The sequence below is a fragment of the Anoplopoma fimbria genome, chromosome 19, assembly GCF_027596085.1.
Source record: "Anoplopoma fimbria isolate UVic2021 breed Golden Eagle Sablefish chromosome 19, Afim_UVic_2022, whole genome shotgun sequence".
Classification (NCBI taxonomy): domain Eukaryota; kingdom Metazoa; phylum Chordata; class Actinopteri; order Perciformes; family Anoplopomatidae; genus Anoplopoma; species Anoplopoma fimbria.
In genome coordinates this window covers 23,916,005-23,943,963 of record NC_072467.1, presented here as the reverse complement: position 1 = coordinate 23,943,963, position 27,959 = coordinate 23,916,005, and the positions used below count along the sequence as shown (strand labels likewise).

Below are 27,959 nucleotides of genomic sequence, written 5' to 3'. Positions count from 1 at the left end.
GTAAACCTTACTTCAAATTCCATCATCACATTAGCTAATAATAAATACATTAACATAATATTCATAAAAACAAACTCTAATTTTAAAAAAGGGTAAAAAAAAATGTTACCCTTTTTTTACCCGTTTTCTAAGAAGTTTAATGAAAGAACAATATAACTTGATATTAACTGTGGAGAAATGCAGACACATTTCTTTGAGTTTGAATTTATTCACTTTTTATCTCTATATCAGCAGTTTTTGTTTTCCAGATGAATATTCATTCATGATTATCTCATGCTTAGTAACTTTATTTCCCATATGGGATTAATTGTATAAATTGCCTGCAGTCAAATATTGCATATTGAATGTTCTGCTGAACATTTTTTTTTTTTTTCATTGGAATTAATTGATTGAGGGTCTAGCAATTGAACAATATCTCAACAGTAATTTTTCCTATAATTAGTACCAAATCACATAATTCTTTCTGGTAAACTTAAAAGGGCAGTTTGGCCCTTCTGAAACATAATTATGGACGTGATATCAACTGAAAGCAGCCATCTAAAGGGCTGATAACATTCAAAACAGATGAAATAAAAAATGAAATGACAAAACAAAGCATCACTTCACATTCTGATCCTGCAGTTTCTATCGGTCAACATATACACCGATACTAATACTTCTGTGATAAGCCGATATCAAACAGTTATATCAGCACGCTGGTGTGTCAGTGGGGCTCTGATGTTGACACGCAGCAAACGGATTGTTGGTTCTTTCCTCGGCGGCTCTTTAAGACTCAATAAGAGCCTCCGTCAGCTGTCAGACACCGTTTGTTCTGAGTCACTCGCCAGGAAGTCTGAGCTCATTGGAATTCCGTCTCCAGAAAGCACCTCCACATCCAAGAGACGTGTGGTGGCGTGCTCATGACAACATCCTGACATGTTTTTCCATCCAGACCTACTATTTTGAAATCCACTCTGTGTTGACCTGAGCTGTTGTTAAAGTTCCCAGTCGGCAGGAATTTCCTCGCCAAAAACAGTAATTTCCAAAAGGGTGGAGCGCGGTGGGAAGAACAGGAAGACTGAGTTGATGTTTATCACACTGATCTTCATCTATCACTCCCTAGAGCATGAGGTTTTCATTTTCTAACAATAAAGCATGTTGAACTTCCCATGGCTTATTTTATTATTGTCATTTTCTTGTTTTGTAATCATTTCTCAACTAGTTTCCAGCAGGATCTCCCTGACAACCCTTTCATCAAGCTCAATTTGACCGTTTATCCTAAACACTGTGACTTAGCGTCTGCTAAATGCCTGTAATGTAATGTAATGTAATGTAATGACTTTACCGGTGGCGAGCATATTTTTCACATCTTTTGTGTGCATGAGCTTGATTTCTTCTCCTCGCCTTGTTTGGTTTTTTAGTTTGGTAGTTTAGTTTGGCAGCACTTGGTTTTTGGAGGCACCTCAACAACAGAAACTCCTGACGAGGCAGACAGAGCTGAAGGAGCGGGTGGAGGTCAGCTCACACACTGCCTCGCCGCTGGAAGCCCCCGGGGGATTTTACTACCATTCGGAGTGAATTTGTGCGAAAAGATAAAGTGCTCACATCGTGGAAAGAACAATGGAGACTTTTCCAGCCAAGTTAGGAAAAACACTGGCTAACAGATCAGTAAATCAAAGCTTGCAATGGATGTGTGTGTGTGTGTGTGTGTGTGTGTGTGTGTGTGTGTGTGTGTGTGTGTGTGTGTGTGTGTGTGTGTGTGTGTGTGTGTGTGTGTGTGTGTGTGTGTGTGTGTGTGTGTGTGTGTGTGTGTGTGTGTGTGTGTTCAGGTGCCTGCTGTCCTGACACTGAACTTGCCATGCTGTCTGACGCTGAACTTACATAATAAGATAAGTGTGAACTAGGGACAGTTCACCTGAAAATCAAAAATACATATTTTTACCCTTCCCTGTGGTGTTGTTTATCGATTAGGATTGTTTTGTTGGGAGTTTCAGAGTGTCGGAGATGTCGGCCGTAGAGATGTCTGTCTTCTCTCCAATATAATTGGACTCAATGGTGCTCAGCTTGTGTTTCTCAAAGCGCCTTAAATTGCATTTGAAAAACTCAACAGCAGCGTCTCTCTCCAGAAATCATGACCAGGCCACTCAAGAAAACCCACAGAGCTTGTTGTGATCAGTTTCATGGAGGAACTATTTTATTTCTACTACACTACACCTGCCAAACTAATTTTTTAATTGCAAGTTGTTGTACCAAATTACTATGTAAAATGTGCTGACGTGTTGCACTGCCATGTTTCTACAGTAGCCCAGAAAGGTCAAATCTAACACTGGTTCTAGAGGGGGCTTTTCACATTTGAACTTTATCTGAAAGCCACATTAGTTCTCCGACAAGCTTGGAAAGGGAGGAGTGAGCAGAGGGGTGTTCAGTTGGTTGCAATCTGCAACCTCACCACTAGATGTCACTGTATCTTACACACTGGACCTTTAAAGAACATTTTGAACACAGCACTGGAACATGTATGACTCTGAGTTGATAGACAGGACTTAAATGCAGACAAATATTAGGTAAGTGATAACTGTAAGCAGTTCTTTATTTATAATGTATTTTCAATTGAAAAAAAAAAAAAAACACAAAACAATTAGCTGAAAGATGCTCAAATGCTCAGCAGGCCGGAGGAGAACTGGGTGATAGTTATCTGTGTGTTCTTTCCCATTACACATATTCCTTTGATCTATTATTAATATGAAATATTAATTAGTGAAGCTTTAAAGTGTATGTGGATATATATATATATATATATATACATATATATATATATATATATATATATATATATATATGCATGATCATGCACACTGTTGATGTATGAATAATATGCACATATCTCAACAGTATCAATTTATATGAGTTTCTGTTTGATGAACCAAACAGTAAGAAGTCCTGGATTCTGTCTCTCTTTCTCTTTCTTTCCATCTTCAACATAAGAGACACTCTGATTGACACACTCACATCCATTATGACTTCATTTCCTGGATTAAGGGCTGTCTCTCTCATGCTGAATTTCATTTGTCAGTTCATGCATTTTATTGTGCTGTCTTCCATCATGTTGACATTATTGTTGTACTGTAAACATGTCGGCTGTGTTTGTCCTTGTGTTTAGTCAGTGTCATTTCTTGTTACTTTACTCTGAGCCGGGTACAGAAGCTTGATTTCCTCCCGGTTTCACCAAGAAAACAACAACCAACAGGACAAACAGTATCTTCAGGTGTGTGTGTGTGTGTGTGTGTGTGTGTGTGTGTGTGTGTGTGTGTGTGTGTGTGTGTGTGTGTGTGTGTGTGTGTGTGTGTGTGTGTGTGTGTGTGTGTGTGTGTGTGTGTGTGTGTGTGTGTGTGTGATGCTGGAGAAAGACACAAGAGAAAACAAAGAGAAATCAAACACACAAACACAGAGACAAGGAGGATGAAGGATTTACTAAACTGTGTGGCCTCATTTTATACAGAACTAAGGGACAGAAATATAGATGTCCCTTAGTTCTGTAAGAAAAAGTGACAAAACCCATTTTGTTTACATATATTGTATTCTTTTGATACATATATTGTTTTAGATGTTGTCTTTTTCGATTTCTTTAACCTGCAGGGGCTCATTTTGATAAAATAAAATCAGAAAAGACACAGGAAGGTGAATGTAGCATGTCAGTGACTATGAAAAAAAAAAGAATTATTTGATAAGAGGAACTGAGATCTGAGAGGAGACTGTAGAGGAAAATGAAAGTGTGATTTTCAATGTTAAACCCAGACATTATGTGCCGTCAATGAAAAAAAATATGAAGATAAGGAGGCTAAAGCAGCCCAGCCTGTCCTTTGTGCTTCATACCAGCGAGGTTACACATTCACACCTGAGGTCACTTATGCAGCAGCAAAAGCTTTCGACCTTCAGTTCCGGACCCGGACTTCCAGTCCAACATGAGCCATCTACAGCGAAGAAAAGATATTTTGCTATTTGCGACAATTCAATTTGGAAATTGTGCCACTTAAAGGCAATCTGGGTTACGAAGGTCCTGACACATGGACTGAATGAGTAGACTATTTGTGAACAGTTGTCTGTTGATGAAGTGGCTAAAAACTTTAATGTTTTGTCCTGTTCATAGATTTTAGTTATAAGAAATAGACAATACATTTATTCACATAATTATTTTATTTTAGCCAACAGTTAATTCTATCTAACAGTGTCCCATGTAACACTTTTAACTTTCTAAGATCCCAGCTATATAAACTTAAAGCTTTCAGGAGGCACAAATGTTGAAACTGTAGCAGCGGAAACACTTTCCTTTGCCTGCAGGAGGCGACGTCTGCAGCTCTAAACGTTCTGAAAATGTTACGTTTCTTAACGGTCACACGTGTTTTTGCAGATGTAGAACTGAAAGTGAATGAGTGAGTTCATTAAAGAGGAAACGTTTGCCGTGTCCTCTGGAAAGAACCCTTTCACACTGGACACAGTTCAGATTTCCTTTTTAAATTCTAAATACTGTTGGCAGGGAAGCATGCGAACCTCCATGCCAGAATATCATTTGTGTAAACGAGGTTAATCTGGAAGGTTTCAGTCAGCGGGGAGGGAATGTTTTCCTACAATTTGCCTTTGTGATTTTAATGTGTTTTGCATAAATATCCTGCACTGCTTTAGTTCAAACAGCAGGATGGTCAGTGTTGATTTCATGGCTTCATTTCTCTGCTAGCCTTTGTTACCATGATATATATATATATATATTTATTTTATTTGTTCTCTTCTATTTGTGCAGCATTTTTGTGTTTGTTTGTTTGTTTGTGTGTGTCAGTAATCTCACCAAGCTCAGGCTTAAACAGAGTTGTGAGATGAATAAATAAAGCAGCTCAAACCAATAATTATTTTTTGACATAATTATTATTTGTATGAACCATATTGTCGGTCTGCTGTTCACTCAGCAATGTTGCTCTTCTGAAAACGAGTTCATGAGTTCAACACTTTTATCCAAAAATCTCACAGATTCTTCCCACAAAGAGAAGCAATGTAAATCTCTTAATCGTTATTTGTTGGAGCTCCGTGTCACGCAGAACTATTACATCACGGTGAAGGAAATGTGAAGTAATTCATGGCTAATCCAACCACTGTTTATTTAACAATACCACAGAAAGCCCTCAGCAAACAGCCTTCAGATAGAGAGAGAGAGAAAGAGAGATAGGTAAGAAGACAAATGTGCACGGAAACAATATCGTTCTTAATCTGCAGTCTCTCTCTCTCTCTCTCTCTCTCTCTCTCTCTGTTGTTGACCAAAGCTTTGAGGGATTCGGTGGAGAGTCTGAGGGTCGTTGCACTTGTCCGGATTGGTTTAACATCCGCTGGCAGGGCAGAAAAAAAACTTCAGATGGCGAAGAAATTCAGAGACACAAAAATATTTGCACACAGCTCGGTCGTGCACACGTCTGGCACTGTTTGCCCCATTGTGTCCTATGTAAATGTGGGGTGAATAATGCATGACTGGGCTCCATAAGAGGGCTTGTGACTTTTGTAAGCAGCCTTCAGGCCTGACTGAGCTTCACCCTTCATGCTCCTAAATTTAAAAAAAACCTCAAATTGATCACCTGAAAGAGACTATTTGGTTTCAGAGTCCAAACATCAGTCAGAGAGACAGAAACATTCCTGCACTAGTAAAGACTTTAATTCTAGGTGGTTTTGAATATTGATCAAATCACTTTGAGCACCATGAAATGTGTTAAATGTTGCTTGAACTATTCGTAAAACACATGATAAACACAAGGCCTGAATATTAAGGTGACGTCACCTTTTTCTGGACTTTTTCTGCGATTTTGTTATCAAGCGACCAGATTTAGCATTTAAAACAGGTGATGAATCAATGAAGAAGGCAGAGGGATTTGGTCAAAAGCTCCAGAAAAAAGCTTTCTAAGTGAGACATGAGTTTAGGATGTTCTGTCACAAATATCAAGTTTCACTGTGAAAATAATACACAGAGAGTTTTCTGTACCCAGCTGCCTAAGTGAACCAAAAAAGTGTTTTTAAATTTGCCATTTTAGACTTCTTACTTTTGTCTATAGTCTGTTTCTAAAGTGAGTGATCGTTAAGATGAGCCTCTTTAGAAGACTCCAGAAAAAGACTACAAAACATCTGAGACATTTTCTATATCACTCTGTCTCCCTCCGGTGGACAACAGACGCCATTTCATCCTCCAGCTGGCTATGAAACAAAAGTATACAGGACAGATGGTACACTGATTTTATTTCATCTGATTATCTTATTAAATCCTATGAAAAATGGAAAAACATAGAGGAATTTTGCTGATGGGACTGATTATAGAAAATACACTTTTGTTGAGTCAGATTTCGGTCCAGCTGTTCACCTCTTGACAACAGCGTCAACAAACAATAAATAAATAAGATATTTCTCGTCATGAAAGCGCTGAGTACCAACTGAATCTTGGAAGAGAAGCAGAAAAAGGTTTTACTGCAAAGTACACATGTGATTAGCAGAAGTTTTGAGATGTTAGCTGTAACCTACTCAAAATCAATCAGTTCTTGATGATAATTCATGAGTCACATTGTAATCAGTTTATCAGAGAACTACTCCCAACAAAGTACATCAGTGTCTGGACAGAAAATACAAACTGTCCAAGACCAGATAAATGAATTACCTATCCAGATGATCTGTGTTATTGAGCACTATGAATCAAATGTCACTGAGTTCCTCTGTGCTGAGTCACACAGCCTTGACAAAGCACAACTAAACTCATTGCACCAGATTGGACTCTGAGTGAGCATGTGGAGGAATTTTCCATTCAAACTGACTGCAAAGATTTAGAAAGATGAAATATTTTATGAAGAGCTTTTGATAAGATGCAGCAACAATGGTGTCTCCATGTTAAAATGACTAAGATGTGGGTTAAAGGTCACTCGTGAATTTCCCTTTCACATTAACTCTATACTATGAGTCTTAATGGAGGTAAACATAATGAAGTGTAATCAGACCACCGACTGAAGACTGAGGACTGATCCGGTGTCTGCTGGACTTTGAGCTCGAACCACTTTTCTACTGTTTTTATTGCTTATTTTTTTATTTTTCATTTTTTATTTTTATCTTGTCTTTCTTTACTATGTCTCTTGTGTGCACTTTACTCTATGCTGCTGTAAGCCTGCAAATTTCCCCGCTGCGGGACTAATAAAGGATTATCTTATCTTATCTTATCTTATCTTATCTTATCTTATCGGTTCCTTCCCCTCCCAGTCTGATGGACATGAAGCTGTTTGGTAGTGCAGCTCACATCAGCATAGACAGTGGTGGAGGAAGTACTCAGGTCTTAATACTGAAGTAAAACTACCAATACCAGGATTTTTAAGTACCTAAATACATGTAAAAGTTATTCATTTAAAATCTTACCTAGGTAAAAGCACAGAAGTATTATAATAGAAAATGTATCAAAGTATCAAATGTAAAAATTGTACTTGCTCGGTGAATGTTTTTTTTTAGATTGTCAGCTTGTTAATTCTGATTAACAATGCACAAGTAGCACTCAGTAGAGCTCTCTAAATAACCTTACACAGGGAAGTTGGATAGTTTAGTCCAGTGGGCCACAACTACTAGATAAATCTGATGTGATTCATGATAGAGGAAAGAAGAAAACAACTCTGCTGCACAAATTTCTAGCAGTATTTACGACAAATCTCTAATCTTTTAGAGAAATGTTGAGTTATCTGATCTCTTAGGGATTGTTATTTAAATTAAATCAACTTAAAAATGTATCATTTGTAATCAATAGAGGAACTAGAGCAGGCACTGGTTTAATGTTTACCAAATTGTATCAAATTCAAATGTCTTTTTATGTGAAATCTTAATTTGAAAAGTCACGAGATACTACAGCTGTCAAATAAATGTAGAGAAGTTAAAAGTACCACATTTCCCTATCAGATGTAGTGTAGTAGAAGTTTAAAGTAGCATAAAATCTACCTAAATAGTACCTTGAGTACTTGAGTAAAAGTACTTAGTAACAGTAACAGTGAGAATCTGAGGGTTGTACGCCATCCTGGAGGAACTTTGTTTATTCACACTGACAGACAGACCGATCTGAACATTGCGGTGATGTCACATGGAAAGCTAATCTAAGATGATGACTAAACATTCCTCTCTGTGCTGAGAAGCCTCCTCGTGAACATTTGTCTGATGAAACACTTTAACAACCCCACTAGATCAACTGTTGAATGCATGACTCTATTAGATTCTGAAAAACAACAAACAACAGCAGGTCTAATTTGTTGTCGTCCAGATTTCCCGGATCATCTCAGGAAGTTCAGGGACTTAAACATAAATCTTCTCAAACAGAAGCTCAGTTCCTCAATCAGACGGATGCTGCTGCTGGTCAGTCAGAAGACGGTCCATCAGCCGGATCAGAGGGAGGAATCCCAACAAAAGCAGCTTAGTGGATTGGATTACAGTGTAATTGTTGTTCTGTATCAATCCCCTGAAATAAGATGATTTTCCTGTATACATTATTTTGCAGGACCGTATTTAAATATGTTGTTTCTTAATCATGGCATAAAGAGGGAGGTTTGATTGAGGTTTGATTATTTTCATTTCATATCCAACCAAGGCCATTTTGCAAGTTGTAAAAATAATTTAGATTTAAATGTTTTGAGGATAAAATATGAATTATCTTTTTTACATTATTATTTTGTAAGGACTTCCTTGTTTCCTCTTGTTGCACAAATACTACTACTACTTCTACTCTATTGTTTCTGACAGATACAGGAAGACAAGAGTAAATAATCAGGAAGATGAAGAGCTTTCACTGGAGCTGCTTCTGCTGTTTTTTATACCATAAAAGGCACAAATGAACAGGAAATGACTGAAAACTTGAAGTTATCAATTCTAACCACATGGGGGCAGCAGAGATACACATTTCTCGGTCTAGACTGTGTTTTTATTTTTTTTATTTTACTTGTCTGGGAAACATGATGTCCAAATATGGTCATCTGGGTGTGGAAGGAAGCTCCAAATAGTTCACACACACTGGTGCATTAAATTGGAATATTTTGCTGCCATGACAACCGCCATGCAAAAGACTAAAACAACACTTTCAATAAAGCATGAAACAAATTTCTGGTTTTAATACCACTTATAATTAGTGGTGGAAAGTAACAAAGTACATGTACTCAAGAAGAGTACTTAAGTTCATTTTTGAGGTACTATTTACTTGAGTATTCCCATTTACTGGAACCATATACTTCTACTTGACCACAATTCAGGATGTTAAAAAATCTACATTTTGTGATCACTTTAGTTATGACTTTGTATGTTCAGATAAATAATACAAATATAATCATAATATTAATCATGATAGATTATTATAGGATATGATTGATGAAGACTTTATTGATCTGCGGGAGTACATTCACAAGCTACCCGGCGGTATATAAAGTAATTAAAATGTGCAGAAACGTTACCAACTGACACATTAATGCATAAATAATGATGATCTAAAAATATAATTTGTATAAATATATAAATATTTTCACTTTTGGCACTTGAAGTATATTTGTATGCTCAAACTTTTACTCAAGTAGGATTTTGAATGCAGAACTTTTACTTGTTATAGAGTATTTCCACACTGTAATAATGCTACTTATGTACAAGATCATACTACTTCTTCTTCTACTGCTTTTAATTTAATTTGCAAGGTTTTTAAGGACATGCTATGGCAAGTCTTTTTTGACTTATTAACTGTTTAGATTTTAGAAAGTGACATATTGCAATTCAATATTTATTATGATACAATACAAAAACTCACCTCTTCAAGAAGTTCTACCCTGAGCCTTCCTCGTAGCACTTATTGTATTCGTATTAGTTTATTGCTCTTATCCTATTCGTATTAGTTCATTGCACTTATTGTATTCGTATTAGTCTGTTGCAATTATTGTTTTCGTAGTAATTTGCTTCTGCACTATACTTTTGCTCTGGTTTATGCTTTAAGATGCTTGTTTAAGAAAGGAGATGCACTTATGACTTCTGGTGACTAGTAGTTCTCTTGAATACCTATGTTGAATACACTTCCTGTAAGTCGCTTTGGATAAAAGCGTCTGCTAAATGACTGTAATGTAATGTAATGTAATGTAATACTTCTCTTGAATCTAATAGATCTGCAGTTTGATTATTGCACTTTACGTGGCCTTTTTATCACCCTCAACCCTGAGTCACTATTGTGTGTGTGTAGTGTCACGTACCGGAGAGGAGAGGGGAGGAGAGAGAGGGAGAGGAGAGGGGAGGAGAGGTGGAGAGGAGGAGAGGAGGAGAGGTGGATCCCTCTGTGGTTTAAATGAAACATTACACTTATTCAAATTCTCCCACTGACACAAACACACAGAGCTACATGTAAATACGTCGTGTTTAGCCTGTGTGGTCGTTGGTCAGAGATCCTAATCCTCATGAGCACATACTGGAATAGATAAGTGTTCATATGTGTGAGTCACTCACTATACATAGTGTCTGTTTCATAATTACTGGTATGGGTGTTCAGAATGACAGGGATTATTCTTTAAATAGTTGTTTTCATTCACTCTCTTCAAGTGAATGACTCCCTATTTGGCCTTCTGGAGGCCCCTGAAGGCTTCACAGGGGACCTTTAAGTCCACTTGTTAATTACTGAGCCAGACCAGGTGAATCTAAGTGAAAGCATCAATCCCTGTGGATCCTAAATGTTGAATAAGTCACAAGGAGAAGACATAAATGAACAGAGAGACACCATTAAAAGGCATATGGGTGTTGGTTTTGGGTGTTTTGCACGTTAAGTTTGATGTATAAACAGGAATTTTTGGCTTTGTTGCCTTTTGCATTTCACCATCTGTCTGTGTGAGCCGGTGTCAGACACAATAGCTGCTGGTAGATTGCATCATCAGCTAATTGTGACCCAGGAGATACCCCTCTCTGGCAGGCGATCGAGAGGGGCAACCACGTGTGTGTGTGTGTGTGTGTGTGTGTGTGTGTGTGTGTGTGTGTGTGTGTGTGTGTGTGTGTGTGTGTGTGTGTGTGTGTGTGTGTGTGTGTGTGTGTGTGTGTGTGTGTGTGTGTGTGTGTGTGTGTGTGTGTCTGGAAACCCACTGCCTCTGCCTCTGCTGCTGCTGCTGCTGATTCTGCTGCAATCACCTGCAATACTTTCAACGCCTCGCCACTCCTGCCGGTTGCCTGGAGACGGGGTCGCCTAGGCCACAGAGCTAATGATGCTGGGAGAGGATGAGGAGGAGAAAGATGGAGACAAAGATACAAAGAGAGGAGTGGGGTTTCGAAAAGAAAAAAGGAGAAAGGGAAAGGAAAGCGGGAGCGATAACGGAGGAGAAATGGAGATTTGTATCTTGTTGTAGTGCCCTTGAGCAGGACGCTGAATCCTCATCCAACAAAATAAAAAACAACAGCCATCACTTTGTCTTCACACACAAAAGAAAAACTAGATATTAGAGTTTGTTTTTATTGTTTCAGCTCACAGCTAATGTCATCAGGTCGGCTTAAAAAGCCCCAGGAACAAAGACAAAGCATCTAAAAAAATAATACTCTATGATTCCTAGGTGTTGCATCATGGGAAGCACGTTACGATGTCTGGAAATAACTAAAGATGCAAAAGAAAGGGGTCCAAAAAACATCAGTAGTGGAAGAACATTCAGATTCTTAACAAATAAGAGGGTTTGATACCAAAAACAATTCATTTACAAGCTTAAAGACTTGAAAAAAGCTAGTAAAATGATGTCCAAAAACACAAATCAATCTTATTAACAATAAATATAACACAGTTTGTTTTGTATACGTTATATTTCTTTGATTTGAGCTTCATATTGTGGACTGGACTTTGGGCTGATTGGTTGGTTGAATGTCGGGTTAGATGTCTTTGGATGTTGCAGTAAATCTCAGTATAATTAAATAGGATTCAGACTTTTAGTTTAATAACAGTTCCTTGAAAATGGTTTTCTTGTTTCAGATCATTCTGGCGCTGTGAACAACTGAAAGACCACTGAAAGGTTTTCTGAAGCTACATGCTGGAGTGGTTCCACATAGACCCTCAATGGTGCTGTGATATATCTCAAATGTTTCAGGTATTTAATATTAAAACAGGAGCAAACAAAACTCTCTTCCCATATTGAAAAAAAAATGTATTTGTTCAACTTCGAACAAATATCTTGACCAAAGAACCTTCATATTTTCTGTGTGCAAGAGCAGCAGGAGATCAATTACCTACACAACATGTGGGAGGGAGGGAGGGGGGGGGGGAGGACATCAGAAAAGACCCACCGCTGAGTTGACACAGCAACAGTGTCAGCAATTGCTCACCTTTGCACCATGCTCTGTGTGTGTGTGTGTGTGTGTGTGTGTGTGTGTGTGTGTGTGTGTGTGTGTGTGTGTGTGTGTGTGTGTGTGTGTGTGTGTGTGTGTGTGTGGGTCGGGTGCAGAGAGTGTCGTGGAGCTGCTAATTGATTTCATCCCTCTGGAAAGTCATTTCATCATACTCGGTGTTTTTAACCCTTGTCTTACGACAGCCTTACAGCAGTTATTCTGCACGGAGACACACGGCCCTCTGGGAAATTATGAGCTCCTGAGTGTGTGCGTGCATATGTGTGTGTGTGTGTCTGGAGGGGAGAGAGAGAGAGAGAGAGAGAGAGAGAGAGAGACACAAGGTACATGAGGAGGAAGCGTTGAAGGAGCCATACAATGAGGCGTGTATGTGTATTTTAACAATTTGCACATACAGAAAACATTTATCTGGATTTTAAATATTTGAGAAACATAACAGGGAGGAAAACTAACGAGGCTGTATGAATAAATGTAAAACTAAGGACACATTTGTTTGTTTTGTGGCAGATTAAAGATGTCTAGACTTTATACCTTTATACCAGTTTTTTTTACATTAATGAGCAGGTATATTAACTACAAGCGGTGAGCCTTTAATCCTTAAATAGGCAGGTTCAATGTTGTCGGGTGGCCAGACTTTTGAAATAATAAGATTATGGCTTGAGGATGTTTCTAATAAATTGCACAGTATGTACATTGCAGAACAGAGTTTAAACACTAGATGTCAACTTCATTTAGTGACATTTTCTCTTCGTACTGAAACCAATATCTGAACATTTCTCTCTGTTCTGTTCTTTTACATCTTAATATTAAACGTACATGTTTACATCTACTATTTACATCGTGATCTTTTAACTGGATATTTAGGCCAAGAAAAATAAAAATTCAAAATAAATGATTGGCAATTTCTGCCTTTTTTTTTTACTTTAAATGGGCACATAGTAATTAGAATTTAAAAGTATCAGTTATATTGATAGAAAATGCATTTTCTATGGTCTAGAAACACTGACATTTTTTGCAATGTAGTCGGCTGAAAACTACGCATTTACTATTGTTTGGCCCGTGACTCCTTATGTAAAGAATAATATATATATTTGGCCATCCATGTTTTAATATAACGTCTTTAAATTTGAAAATCACCAACTCGTCGCTGACGTTGAAGGTACAGCACAATGTGTTTAAATCACTACTAAAGGAAGCCAGGTTATCCAGTAACCTTTGTCTCACCATATGTGAGTGTCATACATAGGTGCACCTGTACAACTTCACTGGAATCCACTGAACACACTGGGTGTGTCCAAACTGGGTGAGAGGTCAAACTGGTTTGTATTTAGGCTAAAGGTGCTGCAGTGAAATGTTATAACTCATGTTATCAAATGTTTTCTGCATGTTTCTGCTGCTTTGGCAGACTGTTTGTGGTCGGCGTGACTTTTGTGTAGGATTTTACAAGTATCAGTGATACACTCATGATGTTTTTATGCAACATCTGAAGATATGATCATGAATTCATTTTTATCTAAACCGCTCAGCCTTTAGTTATGACAATTCCCAGGAGTGTGTCCTTACAAAAGGCTCTCACAGCTGAAACGTGCACTACTGCACACATTCTCTACTTTAAAAAACAACCCACAGAGATCTGACCCAGTGTGTGTTATTTACATAGTTCTGGGACATTTTGTTCCGCCTCCACTTCTCTATTACGCTCATGCCAGGAAGTATCACATGGATCAGTAATTCTAAGAACATACCAAGCATGACGCAGAAACAGGAAGTGATTTTGGTTAGTTAACATTCTGTCTTATGTGAAGTAGAATCAATAAAAGTCACGACTCCCTTCACCGCCAAACTTTGTGATCTGAGAAACAGAGAACAATGATACAGTGTAACAAAGTTTATTGATTTGGCGAAAGCACCTAATAACAAATCTTCTACCAACGATTTTTCTGACATATTTTTCTGGCTGCACGATGTTACCATGAGAAGCTGATTGAGTCACATCGGACAAAGTGTTTGAATCTTTCCAATCAATATAATAATAATAATAAATATATCCATGTCCATCAAATAAGAAAACACAAGACAAAACATAATATATCAAAAACTAAATTATTTGAACAATAGGACAAGAATGGAACCAGAACTTCATATCAACACGTCATGCTTAAACAAAACACTTTGTACTGTAAAGCTCTGCTTTCTTACGATATCTTCATCATCTACTTTTAACTTCTAGATTCACCACTGCAGGTTTGTTCACACAAATATAAAAACACAAACGGTTAAAACCAACGGTAAAAAATAAACAACAAGCTCCATAGGGCATAAATAAGTTACATTACTAGGTCAGTGTATAAGGCATACAAAAACAACATTCCACACGTTAATGCTGAGGTTAATATGAGAAAGTGTCAGTCAGTGCAACAGTCACAAAATGTAAAAAACCTTCTGAGGTACAAGGTTGTTCAACTTGACACCGAACATTAAAGTTGGCCTAACATCAAATTCCTAATTGGCCTAAATCAAAATCACTGTTGCATTGCAACCAATCGAGAGTTCTCATCCAAAAAAAGGAAATAAAACATTCAGTGTTTTCGGGACTTTTTGTTCATTTCAAGGCACCGTCCACATACGCCCTCATCCTCTCCCTGTGGGGCTCGGTGAAGCAGTGGCCGATGGCCGGCTCCGTTTCCTGGACCCGCCTCCGGAAGCGGTCCCGGTCTCGAGCCATTTCTTCCCAGTGTCCTTTACGAGACGCCTGGCGAGCGAACGGCCAGGTCCGCATGACGTGGACTTGGACCAGAGGAGAAAACCGCACCTGAAATCAGCAAGAAATTGAGACTAATGTTTAGTACATTATGTTAAAACGCTACTGATGTCTGTTGTGTATTTTGCGGGTTTATAACTGGCAACTTATGTAAGTAAAAAGGTATCTAAACTTCAGATAAAACTCATCAGATAGGTGGTCATTACCACTCAGAGCTAGGTTTTATGTGGCTCAAACTGTACGTGTAAATACCCTAAAAAACTTCCCCAGCACTGACTGACTGACTGTTTTTAAACAGGTGTCTAATCAGAATAAACTGTGACTTGTTTTTCTGCCTCAGGCTCTATTTTCGGAGTCTGATGAAACAGGGAATGACTTAAAACTGTTTGCAGTACTGCTGCAACTTTACATTTAGCCCAATGCGGAAGCCAAACTCTCTGCTGACTCGCCCCAGTCACATGACATGGCTTAGTCATGACTACCCGAGGCGTTGCTAACCGACAACAAACAACAGCTCAGCCTAACACAGTGTGCTGAGCAGTATGTGTCAGCTGAGGCAGGGATCAGACCTTATCTAAGCACAAGAGGTTGCAGCAGTCAGCAAAGACACTCCTCTGATATGAATGTACTAAATTAAAATAAGGGATCACGTGCTCTTCAGTATCAACTCGGCCCAATGAAACTGAATGTCATCTACCTAAAGGCAAAGCTGTATTTCTTAGTTTTGGAAACATTGGCATCTATATTACTTTATTACTTCCAAAAGCTGTTTTATTAACCGTGATATTAACCTTTTGTCTTGATGTATCAAAGCCCATTTCAGTTCTCTGGGATGTTTACAGAGGAGGCTATTTTTTACTTCAAATCCCACCGGGGTTTCATTCAAAGCTCCATCTAATCCTGTCTGGCAGTTTAAATATACGTTATTATTAGATAATGACCTTTTTCTGGGTGCTGCTGGTCTTGTTCTCCCTCTCCTCCTCTGGCAGTGACTGCTGTTTTTGTCCATTTTTCTTCCAGGGTACTAGTGTTGTGTCTGGATGAGAGTGATGCTTTAACTTCCTCTCTGGCAGCGAGGGCTTGGTGGATTTCTTTGTTTTTTTGGGCTCTTTTTCACATTTATTTCCCTTGGTGGGTAGCTTTTGTGTGTGGTGGACATCCGGATCGTCTGCAGACGGCGGCGTTGTTGCCGAGGAGCTCTGTAAGCAGGCCTGAAAGTTGAGAGGGTGGTACGGGTCGTCCTTCTGGCAGAGAGCTTTCCACAGCTGCTCTTCTTCATCGTCCTCAGATGAAGGAGGAAAGCTGCTCTCCTTCTCCTCCGTGTCCGACTTGGATGGAGGTGCAGGAAGCGAGGCCTGTTGTTTGGAGACTGTGGTGGAGGTGGTGGTTTGAGGTGATGTGCTGCTGAACGTGCGAGCGGTGAAGCACATGGGGTTGTAGGGGTCGTCGGGACTGCTGAAGAACTCCAGGAGCCTCTCGCTCTCCTCGTCCATTTCGGGGCTCGAACCCTCTGAACTGGCCCAGCTGCTCCAGCTGCTCTCGCTGTCAGAGCGGCTGACCCAGATGTTCAGGCCTCGAGGCCCCGACATCTCCTCGCTGGCCTTGCTCACTGACATGAGGTCAGCGTCGCTGTCCGTCGCTTTGCCTTTACTTCTCCCCATATTTGTGTTAGTTGAAATGCAGGCAGAGAAGAAGAAGGGGTTGTACGGATCACTGGATTTCGACAGGGACTCCCAGAGCGCCTTGCTTTCCTCGCTGTCAAATTCGACTACGTTCTGGTCTTCTTCGCTACTCCAGTGGAAACTTCTCTCCTCTTCTGAAGTTTCCTGCTTGAAGAGTTTCTCAGTGCTTTTATGGCAGCCGTCGTTTGAGCTGTCGCTGCTCGATACAAAGATGTTCCAGTCGCCGGGGAAGCCCATTTTCCAGCTGGACTGGTGTCCCAGAAAGATGCCGTCCTCTTTGCCGGACACAAAATCGTCCACTAATCCGCAGCACAGGTCGTCGGCGCGTAAAGTGGACAGCAGGGCCTCGGCGGTGGATTTCCCAGCGAAGGAGTCGCCCACGTCGGCACAGAAGTTAGAGAGGGGATTCGAACCGCCGACCATGACTCCGTTGTCGCCGTCGAACAGCGAGGAGAACAGGAAGGATTCGGTGGGGTTTGCTGCCGTGGTCATGTGCTGGATGTGCTGACCCGTCTCGTCTGTGATTCTCACGTGAACCTCAAACCGGAACATCTGGAAAACTGGGAAAAGAAGGGGAGAAATGTTAATGATGGAAAAATAGAATGATTTCATGTTACATTTTGTTGAATTATGATCTCCTATCTCCCATGAAAATAACACAACTAAACGAAAATGCTTTTGGTTCTTTTTGTTCTGCTTAAACAAAGATAATAATAATAATACAAATATCAGAAGTCTGTGCTGTCTGGGAAAAATAGAACTGCTCAATCAAATGACATTTTCGAAGGTGACAATATAAAACTCCTATAAGATAAGATAAAATAATATAATCTTTTATTAGTCCCGCAGCGGGGGAATGTACAGGATTACAGCAGCATAGAGGATTGTGCAAACAAGAGACAGAGTAAACAAAAACAAGATAAAAAATAAGTATTATAAATAAGCAAGAAACCACAGTAACTAAAATATTATATGTACAGATAGAAACTATTATAACTATTGTATTACATTGTTTATATATTATAAGTATTATAAATAAGCAAATGAGCAAATAAAACTGTATAGAATCCACAATAACTGAAATATGACATATACAGACAGAATAACTATTATTGCAGTGTATGTAGTACCACATGGACTAAACAGGTATTACTGCAATAATATGGTAGTGAAGTAAACACAAAAAAAACTATATTATGCATCTGCAGTTGCACATATCCTAAATCTAATATGTGTTAAACTAAATTGAATAGATTTTAAGCAAAGAAAAACTAAATATATACACTTTAATAAAAGTTATTTCCCACCAGAATAACACACCTGGTACCAGACTATGATTTGGCAATATGAATAGTTTCAGAAAATATTACTGACAGTACAGTTGCACATATCCTAAATCTAAAAAAAAACTATATTATGCATCTGAAAACTATAGAACTGGGCTGAACAAAACAGAAGGTGTCTTACCTGAGATGAAGGTGTAGTATATGACCTGGACCAGCAGTCTGAGCTGCTCCCACAGCACGGTGAGCATGTGTTTGGTCCAGGGCAGGAGCGCCTTTCCTCCGCAGCCGAACCTCTCCATCGCGGTGCGTTCACAACCCTTACCAACAATTTTAGCCATAATAACAATTTTTTTGTTTTTTTTTTACTTCTTGCACAAACAGATGTTTTTTTTCCCTATGTTGACAGAAAAAAAAAAATTTCTTCACGTATTCTGATATTCCTCGTCAAAGACCAACAGATTTGGATATGCGTCGATTTGCTGTCGCTTCATTTTTCTGCAACTTTGTTCCATTGTTTCTTTCCTGCTGTCCTCCGGTCAGATGCTCTCCTGTAATGTCTCCATGTCTCTGAGTTGTGTAGTGTCTTCTTTGTAGTAGTAGAGAGTAATGTCTCCTTATTGCAACAGCGCTCCTTTTATAATAACAAACGTGACGTAGTGCGAGGCTGTGATTGGACGCCGTGGCTGTCGCTCACCGTAAGCCCCGCCCCCTCACGTAATGAAAACACGCCTTCTGTTTCACGTAACGTGAGGGACGTGTGACGCGTGGAAACTGCCAGTAATTCCCCACCGAGAGGAAATCCCTTTATTGGCCTCCACCTCACTGGAAGAACACATACTCTCTGAAAGATAAAAGGCTGGGAGTTTTTAAAGTCACAAATGTAAACTGTACTTCAAAGGGTGCGGTTTCATTTTCACTGTCTCATAATTATTGCTTAGTTTACAGAACATGTCTGCTTTTCCCAACCCTGTCTAGTTATCTAATATATTTCTAAACATTTTTACATATTTAAATATTTCATTAACAAGATCTGTTAAAGATTTGGCAATTCAAAGAACCACAGAAAATTTTCCAATTTTCATCTTTTTATTAATCCACCAGAGCACAAGCTGTAGACAAAGAAAACCCATACAACTAGAGGGAGCACTCCTCAAAACTACCACCATATATATACATGCTTGGGATTCATCTATCTATAGCTATCTATATATAAACAATGTTAGGACTAGTTTACACTGAGGAGAAAAAAATCAAGTGACAAACTTTTGTTTCTGCCCTTACAATACAATTTTAAATTTGGTTATAATTACCCCAATTAACTACACTCCAGGAAGGCAGATAGCCCAAATTCATAAAATGTACATTTGTGGGAAATAAAGGCATAACAATGTTTAATGTAAATGTATGAAGGGGACTGGCAGATGTGGCACAAGTAGCCACTCTGCTAATTTACCTCCAGGTTTTTCTAGCACAACAGAAATATCAATACTCTCAATAAAGGGAAGAGCAGGACAATGATTTGTGCATCTTTCAGTCGTTATAGCCCATGTTGATCAGGCTATAGAATCATTTATTTGTTTGAAAGTCAAATGGTTTGGAGTTTATTAAAGTCTCAAAAGCAAACTGTACTTCAAAGGGTGCAGTTTCAATTTCACTGTCTCATAATTATTGCTTAGTTTATAGAACATGTCTGCTTTATCACAACACTGTCTCGTCATCTAATATCTTTTTTTTTTTATTTCTAAACATACATTTTAATATTTCATTAACAAGATCTGTTAAACACTTGGCAATTTAAAGAAAGACCAGAGAAAAAAATTCCAATTTCAATCTTTTTATTTATCCAAAAGTGTAGCGTTTATGCCACCAGAGCAGAAGCTGTAGAAGACTCGCTGTAGACAAAGAGAAAACGTACAATTAGAGGGAGCACTCCTCAAAACTACCACCATTATATATATACACATGCTTGGGATTCATCCATCTATAAACAATGTTAGGACTACTTTACATTGTGAGGAAAAAGTCAAAATCAAGTGTCAAGTTTTCTATACAAAACAATTAATTCGGTTATAATTACCCCCAATTAATTACTATCCAGGAAGGCACATAGCCCAATTCATAAAATGTAAATTTGTGGGAAATAAAGGCCTAACCAAATGTTTAATGTAAATGTATGAAGGGGACTGGCAGATGTGGCACAAGTAGCCACTCTGCTAATTTACCTCCAGCTTTTTCTAGCACAACAGAAATATCAATACTCTCAATAAAGGGAAGAGCAGGACAATGATTTGTGCATCTTTCAATCGTTATAACATCATTATGTTTAACGTGGCCATTTTAATTATATAAAACAAATTTAATTGAGAAATAAAAGGCATCAAGGAACGCTTCCCAAAGCAGAACCAATACGTACTACTTCCAGTTGGGGGCCAGTACTCTCTTGGTCTTGTAGTAACGGGCCAGCCTGTGGATCCTGCTTTCAATGAGAATCAGGCGGAACTTGGCGTCCTTGTCCTGCAAGTAAAGTAAAAAAAATGTTATGGATATACAGTGCAACATATGATGTATTACTGAACATGTGAACCCACCCATGAAATCCTGAATAAATGCCTTTACATACAGCACATTTACTGTCTTTTTGTTTCTCTTTTATATCTTACTCTGAGCATTTTGATAAGAACTCAATTTTAGAAAAAATGCCTAATTTCATTAAACAAATCTCTACTCGATCCTAATAACCCCCAAAAAGCCTAGCTTATCCAAGTTATGTGGGCATAACATTTGGTGGCATTTCCATATTAAAAGGTCACTTTTTTGTAACCCACTCACTCAGCATAATATGGTTAGAAAATTAGCTACGAACATCTCAGACAGCATATTATAGATATAAGAAGACAGACTTTCCGAGCCTTCAGGTAACCAGGTGCCACTCTTAAACCTCGGTAGGTTTTGGGGCTTTGTCTTGTTTTACCTTTCTGTTTCTCTCCAGATGCTTCCTGACAGCCACAGCCTTCTTGATGAGGTGGTAGAGATCCTCAGGCAGGTCTGGGGCCAGACCCTTGGACTTAAGGATTCTCAGGATCTTGTTGCCAGTGACAAAACGTACTTGTGCCACACCATGGGAGTCCCTCAGGATCACACCTGGACAAGGTGACAACCAGGCTTAAAACGTGGACACTACGTTGAGCACAACAAACGGGTTCTATCTGCTTTATTCATCTGTCAGGTCAGCTCTCTTGTGACAGAAAAAGGCAAAGCGTTAGAATATTTCAAAAGCAAAAGGGATTTCTTCAATGATTGTTGATGATGCTGTTAACAAACCAGATAAACATAAAAGCTTATGTCAGCGATACCGAGCTGGTGCCAACATCATATAGATAAAAGCCTGCCGCTTCGTGTCAGATCAGACACAAAGTTGAAGAGAAGTTCTTTACAACAATCCATTAATATATTTCTGTATATTTATAGAAACACCTAAATCTTGATTGAAATAAAGGCCAGCTTGTCGAGACCATGTTACAAAAATTCCCCATTAATCTATACATCCTTGATTGGTTGCAATTGTATAAGATCATAACATAAAGTTGAACAGTACACCTTCAGGAGTCCACTTAATGTTTTTTTTATAGGGAAAATGTCACACCTAAAATGCAATACTGTAATTAAGTAGTCAATACTGTCAAACAATCTACACATTCTCTTACTGTCAATAAGTGTGGACAACTTAACCTGATAAACTGCCCTTCGCCGACCTTTACTGTAGTCGTACAGTTAACATTCAAGTGGAGCAAGTTCATAAAACAGCTAATATGACATATAGTCCTCTACAAAGTACCAGTGCCCTAAAGTAGATAAATAAAATGGCATGCAAGCTAGATACTCAATATTTAAAGTAAATGCTATCATTTACAACGACTTCGTCCAAACTAATTTAATCTACTTGATTTGATAAAGCTCTTAAAAATTGCCCTCATGTGATATAGAATATGTCTATAACAGTGACATGGTTGATTTGGTAAAGTTAGGGACTTGAGACAAATGAATATTGGCAGTGGCTGCATGTGATCTACAACACGTGTTGAATTAGTCAACGTCCCTGCTTATATTAGCCAATAGCAATAGGCCTTTTCACAAACCAGTTTTCTTTAAGACAAGTTTGCTTAACAATTTAATAAAAGAAAACCACCACTATGATACAACTTTGTTGCAAATCTAACAACTGTGTAAAGCAGCATTGTATGAAAGAAAGATACAAATATACTAATTCTGCAATCCCCCCACATGCTCAACTAAGACTACTCTCATTTAAATCAGTTTCACATCAGCTATAGAGACTGTTAAAGTGTCCTACATACCAAGTAGTATGTTCACACTCAGTCACTGAATACTCTTTGAGGTCATTTTTTTAGAGATATGAAAATATCTCTAGACCAGTGGTTCTCAACCTTTTTTCAGTGATGTACCCCCTGTGAAATATTTTTTCAGCCAAGTACCCCCTAACCAGCGTAAAGCATTTTAGGTTGAAAAAAAGATGTAATACACAACGCTGTGCCATCAGTGTCTGATTTATCAAACACTGAAGATTGCATTGAATTCAGTTGATAAACTTACACTTATATTTTATTAAATAACTATTTTTAAAAGGATGCTAATTTTAAATATATTTTATTTTACCCCCATTTGAGAACCACTACTCTATCCCATAGAAACACTTACCAATCTGAGAGGGGGTCAGGCCCTTTTTGGCCAGTTTGAAGATCTGCTCTTTGACATCATCAGATGTGAGCTTCAGCCACTGCAAGTCACATTTAAATGATTATTATTACACACACACGTATGAAATATAGATATTTAAACATGTGTTTGTGGCATTACTTACAGTGGGGACACTGCGCCTGTAAGGCAGAGCTGACTGGGACAGGCCCTTTCTGTGAGGAGAGACATTGGTTTAGTTAGGACACATTAGAAAAAGACATGTTTCAAGTTTAAAGTGGCTAGTAACCCAAGCTAACCACCTGCAAACCTGTGCAGTGAATGGATGCTAAAGCTAAAGCTAGCTGCTGATAAAAATGATTTATTAACAAATGTTTAGTTATGTTTGTCAAGAGCAAGTAAATAAAAAGCATTTTGGATGTGAATGTGTTGCATGTGACTGTTTAAATTAGAAGGCAAAGTCAAGCAGTGGAAAAACGTGGTGCTAATGCTAAAGCTAAAGCTAATGCTAAAGCTAGCGGCAGAGAGCGTGTCCGCATTTATAACCGATTTCTCGCCTTCTATTCCGGGTTAAATGTCTCAGAATCGCTCCTCAGACTTCCATAATATGTTCACAAGCGAGCCTGTGCCATAAAAATAAATATTTATCCGCGATATTACAACTTTAAATCACGAAAAGAGAGCTCACCCGGGAGCGTGCATGCGACCCATGATGGCGGTGGAGGAAGAGAGGCCGTGCACGCGTCAGACGTCGGTATTTTGCGGCTGCGTCGGACGTGACGTAATGACGCAAGGGGAACGCGTCACTGACGTCGCCTTACGCATTCGAGAGCGTCATGAACGTTCTGATTCTGAGAGAAACTTAGAAAATAATATTATTGATCATACTGATAATTGCATTTTGTCAAGTATGGAAGTATTAGAAAGTCATGCAAATATATTTTATTGTTTTGTTACGCAATTTTACGTAATGTAAGATAAGATAAGGGAAATGTACAGGATTACAGCAGCATATATATAGTGCAAACAAGGTACATAGTAGAAAAAAACAAGTATTTTAAATTAAGAAAAATAAAAAATCCACAATAATTAAAAAAAAAATCTTATAAATACAGACAGAATAATTATAGTTATGTAACGTAATGTAAATCTTTCAGGGACAGGACATTGAGATTGTTTTTAGATTTAACTACTCACCAATATTCACTGAATATTTATCCCCAGTCTTTGTCTTTGTACATTTTCAGGTTGTTTTGAATCTCGTTTAAACTTCTTCTCGTCTGTACCACAATAATTAAAACATTTTAATGTATTTTTATTTATTATATTTTTATTATTATATGATTTATATATAGGCTATAATATTGACTCAGCAGAGCAGGCTGCAAAGTTACTGTGTATAATAGATTTTAATTTGGGTATGCAACATTTTATAATATTGTGTAGGCACCATATTAATTAAAACTGTATGTTTTTTTAGATGACTTTGAGTTTGGTCTCAAAGTCATCACCAACATGGTCTGTATTGTTGAGGGGCCTTTTATCAAAGTCTTTTCTTAAAGCCCCAATCAATTATACCAGTATATATATATATATATATATATATATATTATATATATATATATATATATATATATATATATATATGTATGTACAGTACAGTCAAAAGTTTGGACACACCTTCTCATTCAACTACTTTGAAGAATCTAAAATATAAAACATATTCTGGTTTGTTGAGCATTTGTTTGTTTACCACATAATTCCATATGTGTTCCTTCATAGTTTGGATGTCTTCAATATTAATCTACAATGTAGAAAACAATAATAATAAAGAAAGAAAAACCACTGAATGAGAAGGTGTGTCCAAACTTTTGACTGGTACTAATATATATATAAAATGTACCCATAGAGTCACAGTGTAAGAAGGTCCTTGCTGGGGGTCTGTAATGCATCATACAATTTATCTTCACCCGTCACATTTTATACAACAGAAACAAAGAGACGCATCATATTTGTTCCAAAAACATTTAATTTGCCTTAGGAAAGAGGGATTACAGTACACACTGATCCATTTGGGTTACAGGTCACCAATTAAGAATAAATAACTGGCCATGTTAATACAAACTCTGCTTGTTTTCTCTGTACAGTCACTAAAAGAGTGGATCAAGTCACTAGTATTCATAGTGTGAGTGATGCTCTCAGATCATAATTGTCTTGCAGAATCTTCTCTTTTAAAAAAAACATTTTCAAATAAATTCAAATTCTTTATTAAACATTAATAACAACTTTAGATTTATAGTTAGCGAGGGGAGAGGAGAGCAGCTGATGCTCAGAATCTTGTTCCCTTTTTTGTGAAGATGATTTAAGTTAAAGTTGCCTTTTCAAGCACTGATCTGAGTTCAGTTTGCCTGACATTTCCTCAAAGAAATTCAGTCTTTTCTCACTTAAATATCATAAAACCTGGCTGGAGCTGGACTTCATCGGCAGTTTATTGCTAACATTTTACCCAGTTATCACGGCGTCATTACACCACTCTTACGCACTGGGAGCGAGTGTGGTATTGCTGCCTCAGACAGCCTCACGTCCAGACTCCAGTTTGAACTCAAAAAGTCCCTCAACTGCATTCTGAAAGGTCTGAATTATGGTTTTGAACCACCTGAAGGAAACAGACTTATGATCAGCGTTATTGGGCAACTACAATCTCTTCATCCAGAGCACAGATAAGAGCGTGTTCCAAAGCTTATGATACAAATTCCCCTTTCAACGTGTGCTGTGTGAAAATAGTCAAGTAATAACACGAGAGAAAGACCTGGTAGTGTGCATTTAGTCGCAGCCCACAAAACCTGCTCTGTCAGAACTACTGATTTAACTTTAAAGAATATAGAGTTTTCTATAATAAGGACATATCACATTGTTAATAAAATATATATATAGCAATAAGGCCAAGTTGAGCATTAAAAGGGGATTGTGAGCACAAACAAAGGCACCCTTTTTCAGCTCTCGATGTGGGAGAGTGGTTTGATCTGCCGTCCTTCTCATTACTGTTGGCACATTCTAGGGGAATCATAAGGTCACTGTTGATCTCCTGGAATTTGGTGTGTTGGACTACTCTACCCAGAAGTGTCTGCTGCCAAGCAGGAAACCCTGATGCCTCCCATTTGTCTATATAGAAAATAAACAAGGAAAAATGTAAAAACAAGCCCCCCTTTTTTCTATTCCTTAAAAAATAAACGTGTCAATCTATATATACTCTCATCATAGTAAGCCGTTTTGGTCCTCTAATATCAAAATGTACAAAACATTACAGCTCTTTCGTTATAGTTTAGGAAGAAAAAAAAAAAAAGAGAGACAAAATAAGTGAAGATTGTTTGTCACAGAAACAATCTTGATTAGTTGAAGAGGGAGAGAGAAAAATAGTGACGAATGGAGAGCAGGCTCCGCTTTGAGGGCTTGTGACTCGGCCCGTTTGTTCGCCCTTCCAGGGTGCGTCTGAAGGAGTCTGCATTCATGTCATATGGGAATAACCACCGAAGCCACATGATCGTTATCATAAGCAGTGACTAAGTGGTGTTCAACCTGGTTTGAAGCCGTAAGAAAACCGTTCTGAAATTCTGTACAATCAGGTTGTGACTCGTCTCAAAAAGTGTACTTATTGATGCATGTTTCTCAACAATTGATTTGTATCCTTCCATGTCTTCAGAATATTGATTACAACATGATTCATGTGAAAGAAACGGTCCATTTGGTTTATTAGAATTGAAATGAAAAAAAGATATGACTGTCTATACTTCAAATTTGAGTTTTTAAATAAACCAATAAGTGAAAATGAAGTTCTGATATAGTATTTATATGAACTGAAAATAATGCAGTGACCGGTGTTTTCAAGTAAGGCCTCATCTTCCCTCTTTCCCATATGATCAGAATGCAGCTTTTGTCTGGAGACGCGGAGTCGATCCCGGCGTCGTGAGAGAGGCAGGTCGGGGTTAGAAGTAGGGGACGGCCGTGAGTTTGTACCACTTGACCGTCTCCTTGCTGAGGTCAAAGTCTTTGAGTCTGAGCGTGATGCCGCCCAGAAAGTAGTTCTCACGCAGCGACTCGGCACTGAGCACGCTCAGTTGAAGCTCCCGCAGGCCGAGGGTCTCCTTGCTGTAGCCGCTGTACACCAACTGTGGAGGAAGAGGAGGGAAAAGGGAACAAAGGGGCTATGAAGTTCATATATTGGTGGCCATTAATGAACAACTTAACAGAATCTTATTTTCAAAAGAAAAGCCTCCATTGTTTATGTTTACATTCTTAAAACCAAGGAATAAATACATCAGATATATAAATTAATACAATATCTTTTTTAGTATTTCCTAACCATCTCATTGAAAGTAGGGTTCCTGGTTTTCCTCGAGATCTTTGTCTTGCGTTTGGAAGTCTTGTGTGGATCTGGAAGCAGGTAGGTTTTCACATATGGGTTGGGATCTGTTCCATCTTCAGAAACCTGGAGAAGGGGGGGGGATGGATTAATAATATGAAAACGGAAAAGATAAACAGTCTGTCAAAGCAGCTTCTCAAGTTATGTATTCAATCATCGCCGTTTACCAGATCTCTGATGTGCATGACCATGATGAAGAGATTGCTGTTCCTGTAGGAGATCGAGAGCTTCACCTCTCCTTCCACCCGACCAGAAGTTGGACTCAGTGGAGGCTCTGCAACAGTCAGATACCACTTATCACATTCAGGAAGTTGTTACCACGAGAGTGAAGGAATGAAGGAAATAACATAGACTTTTCTCTTGGGTAGAAACAGTCTGTTAGCAAACTAAAATGATCAGCAACCTGGTCGCAAAATCCGTTATAATCAGGTTTTCTTTTACCTGGTGCTTTGGCCGTGGCATCTAAACCTTCTGTCTTGTCATCTCGTGCAATCGGGTGAAAGAAGGTGTAGACCAGGTCACACTAGAAACAGAGAACATGAGATTACTTCATTGACTGGTTCAGAATACTAACATTGTCCCGCTGAGTTCACTGATTACTGTGTGTTCGGGTGCGTATGTGTACCTGGGTGACCTCAGTGGAGCTCCTCATCAGGTTGTGGACGTAGTTGTTGAGCTCCAGCTTTCTCTTGGCTGCCACTTCTTTGATGTGGGTGCGACCGAGCACCATCTTGTTGGGGAAACTA

The 27,959-nt window shown here is 38.5% G+C and overlaps 3 protein-coding genes and 2 non-coding genes across 6 annotated transcripts in view; all 5 read right to left on the bottom strand.

The window, feature by feature from the left end:
- Positions 1 to 14,224: 14,224 nt before the first annotated feature.
- On the bottom strand, positions 14,225 to 18,668 carry ppp1r15b (protein phosphatase 1, regulatory subunit 15B). Its single transcript, XM_054620238.1, has 3 exons — positions 18,262 to 18,668; positions 16,054 to 17,354; positions 14,225 to 15,163 (listed from the first exon to the last, which is right to left on the bottom strand). The coding sequence occupies exons 1-3, from the start codon at positions 18,416 to 18,418 to the stop codon at positions 14,954 to 14,956; spliced, it is 1,668 nt and encodes a 555-aa protein (XP_054476213.1). The 5' UTR covers positions 18,419 to 18,668; the 3' UTR covers positions 14,225 to 14,953.
- An 810-nt stretch (positions 18,669 to 19,478) lies between these two features.
- Positions 19,479 to 19,607, bottom strand: LOC129108950 (small nucleolar RNA SNORA19). The gene has a single exon (XR_008531963.1). It is a non-coding gene; the product is annotated as a small nucleolar RNA SNORA19 (small nucleolar RNA).
- Positions 19,608 to 19,898: 291 nt separating this feature from the next.
- Positions 19,899 to 23,543, bottom strand: rps13 (ribosomal protein S13). The gene is made up of 6 exons (XM_054619419.1): positions 23,482 to 23,543; positions 22,960 to 23,008; positions 22,797 to 22,875; positions 21,052 to 21,221; positions 20,494 to 20,594; positions 19,899 to 19,972 (listed from the first exon to the last, which is right to left on the bottom strand). Exons 1-6 carry the CDS (start codon positions 23,502 to 23,504, stop codon positions 19,939 to 19,941), a joined length of 456 nt encoding a protein of 151 aa, XP_054475394.1. The 5' UTR covers positions 23,505 to 23,543; the 3' UTR covers positions 19,899 to 19,938.
- Positions 20,248 to 20,376, bottom strand: LOC129108948 (small nucleolar RNA SNORA19). The gene has a single exon (XR_008531962.1). It is a non-coding gene; the product is annotated as a small nucleolar RNA SNORA19 (small nucleolar RNA).
- Positions 23,544 to 24,804: 1,261 nt separating the features above from the next.
- pik3c2a (phosphatidylinositol-4-phosphate 3-kinase, catalytic subunit type 2 alpha) overlaps positions 24,805 to 27,959 on the bottom strand; it is a 46,154-nt gene continuing 42,999 nt past the window's right edge. For both annotated transcript variants that reach the window (XM_054620257.1, XM_054620258.1), the window contains exons 29-33: positions 27,839 to 27,956; positions 27,655 to 27,736; positions 27,381 to 27,487; positions 27,154 to 27,279; positions 24,805 to 26,959 (exon numbers count right to left, since the gene is read on the bottom strand). In XM_054620257.1, the coding sequence (XP_054476232.1) occupies positions 26,777 to 26,959; positions 27,154 to 27,279; positions 27,381 to 27,487; positions 27,655 to 27,736; positions 27,839 to 27,956 (616 nt within the window). In that variant the 3' untranslated portion in view covers positions 24,805 to 26,776. The remainder of the gene's footprint in view (positions 26,960 to 27,153; positions 27,280 to 27,380; positions 27,488 to 27,654; positions 27,737 to 27,838; positions 27,957 to 27,959) is intronic.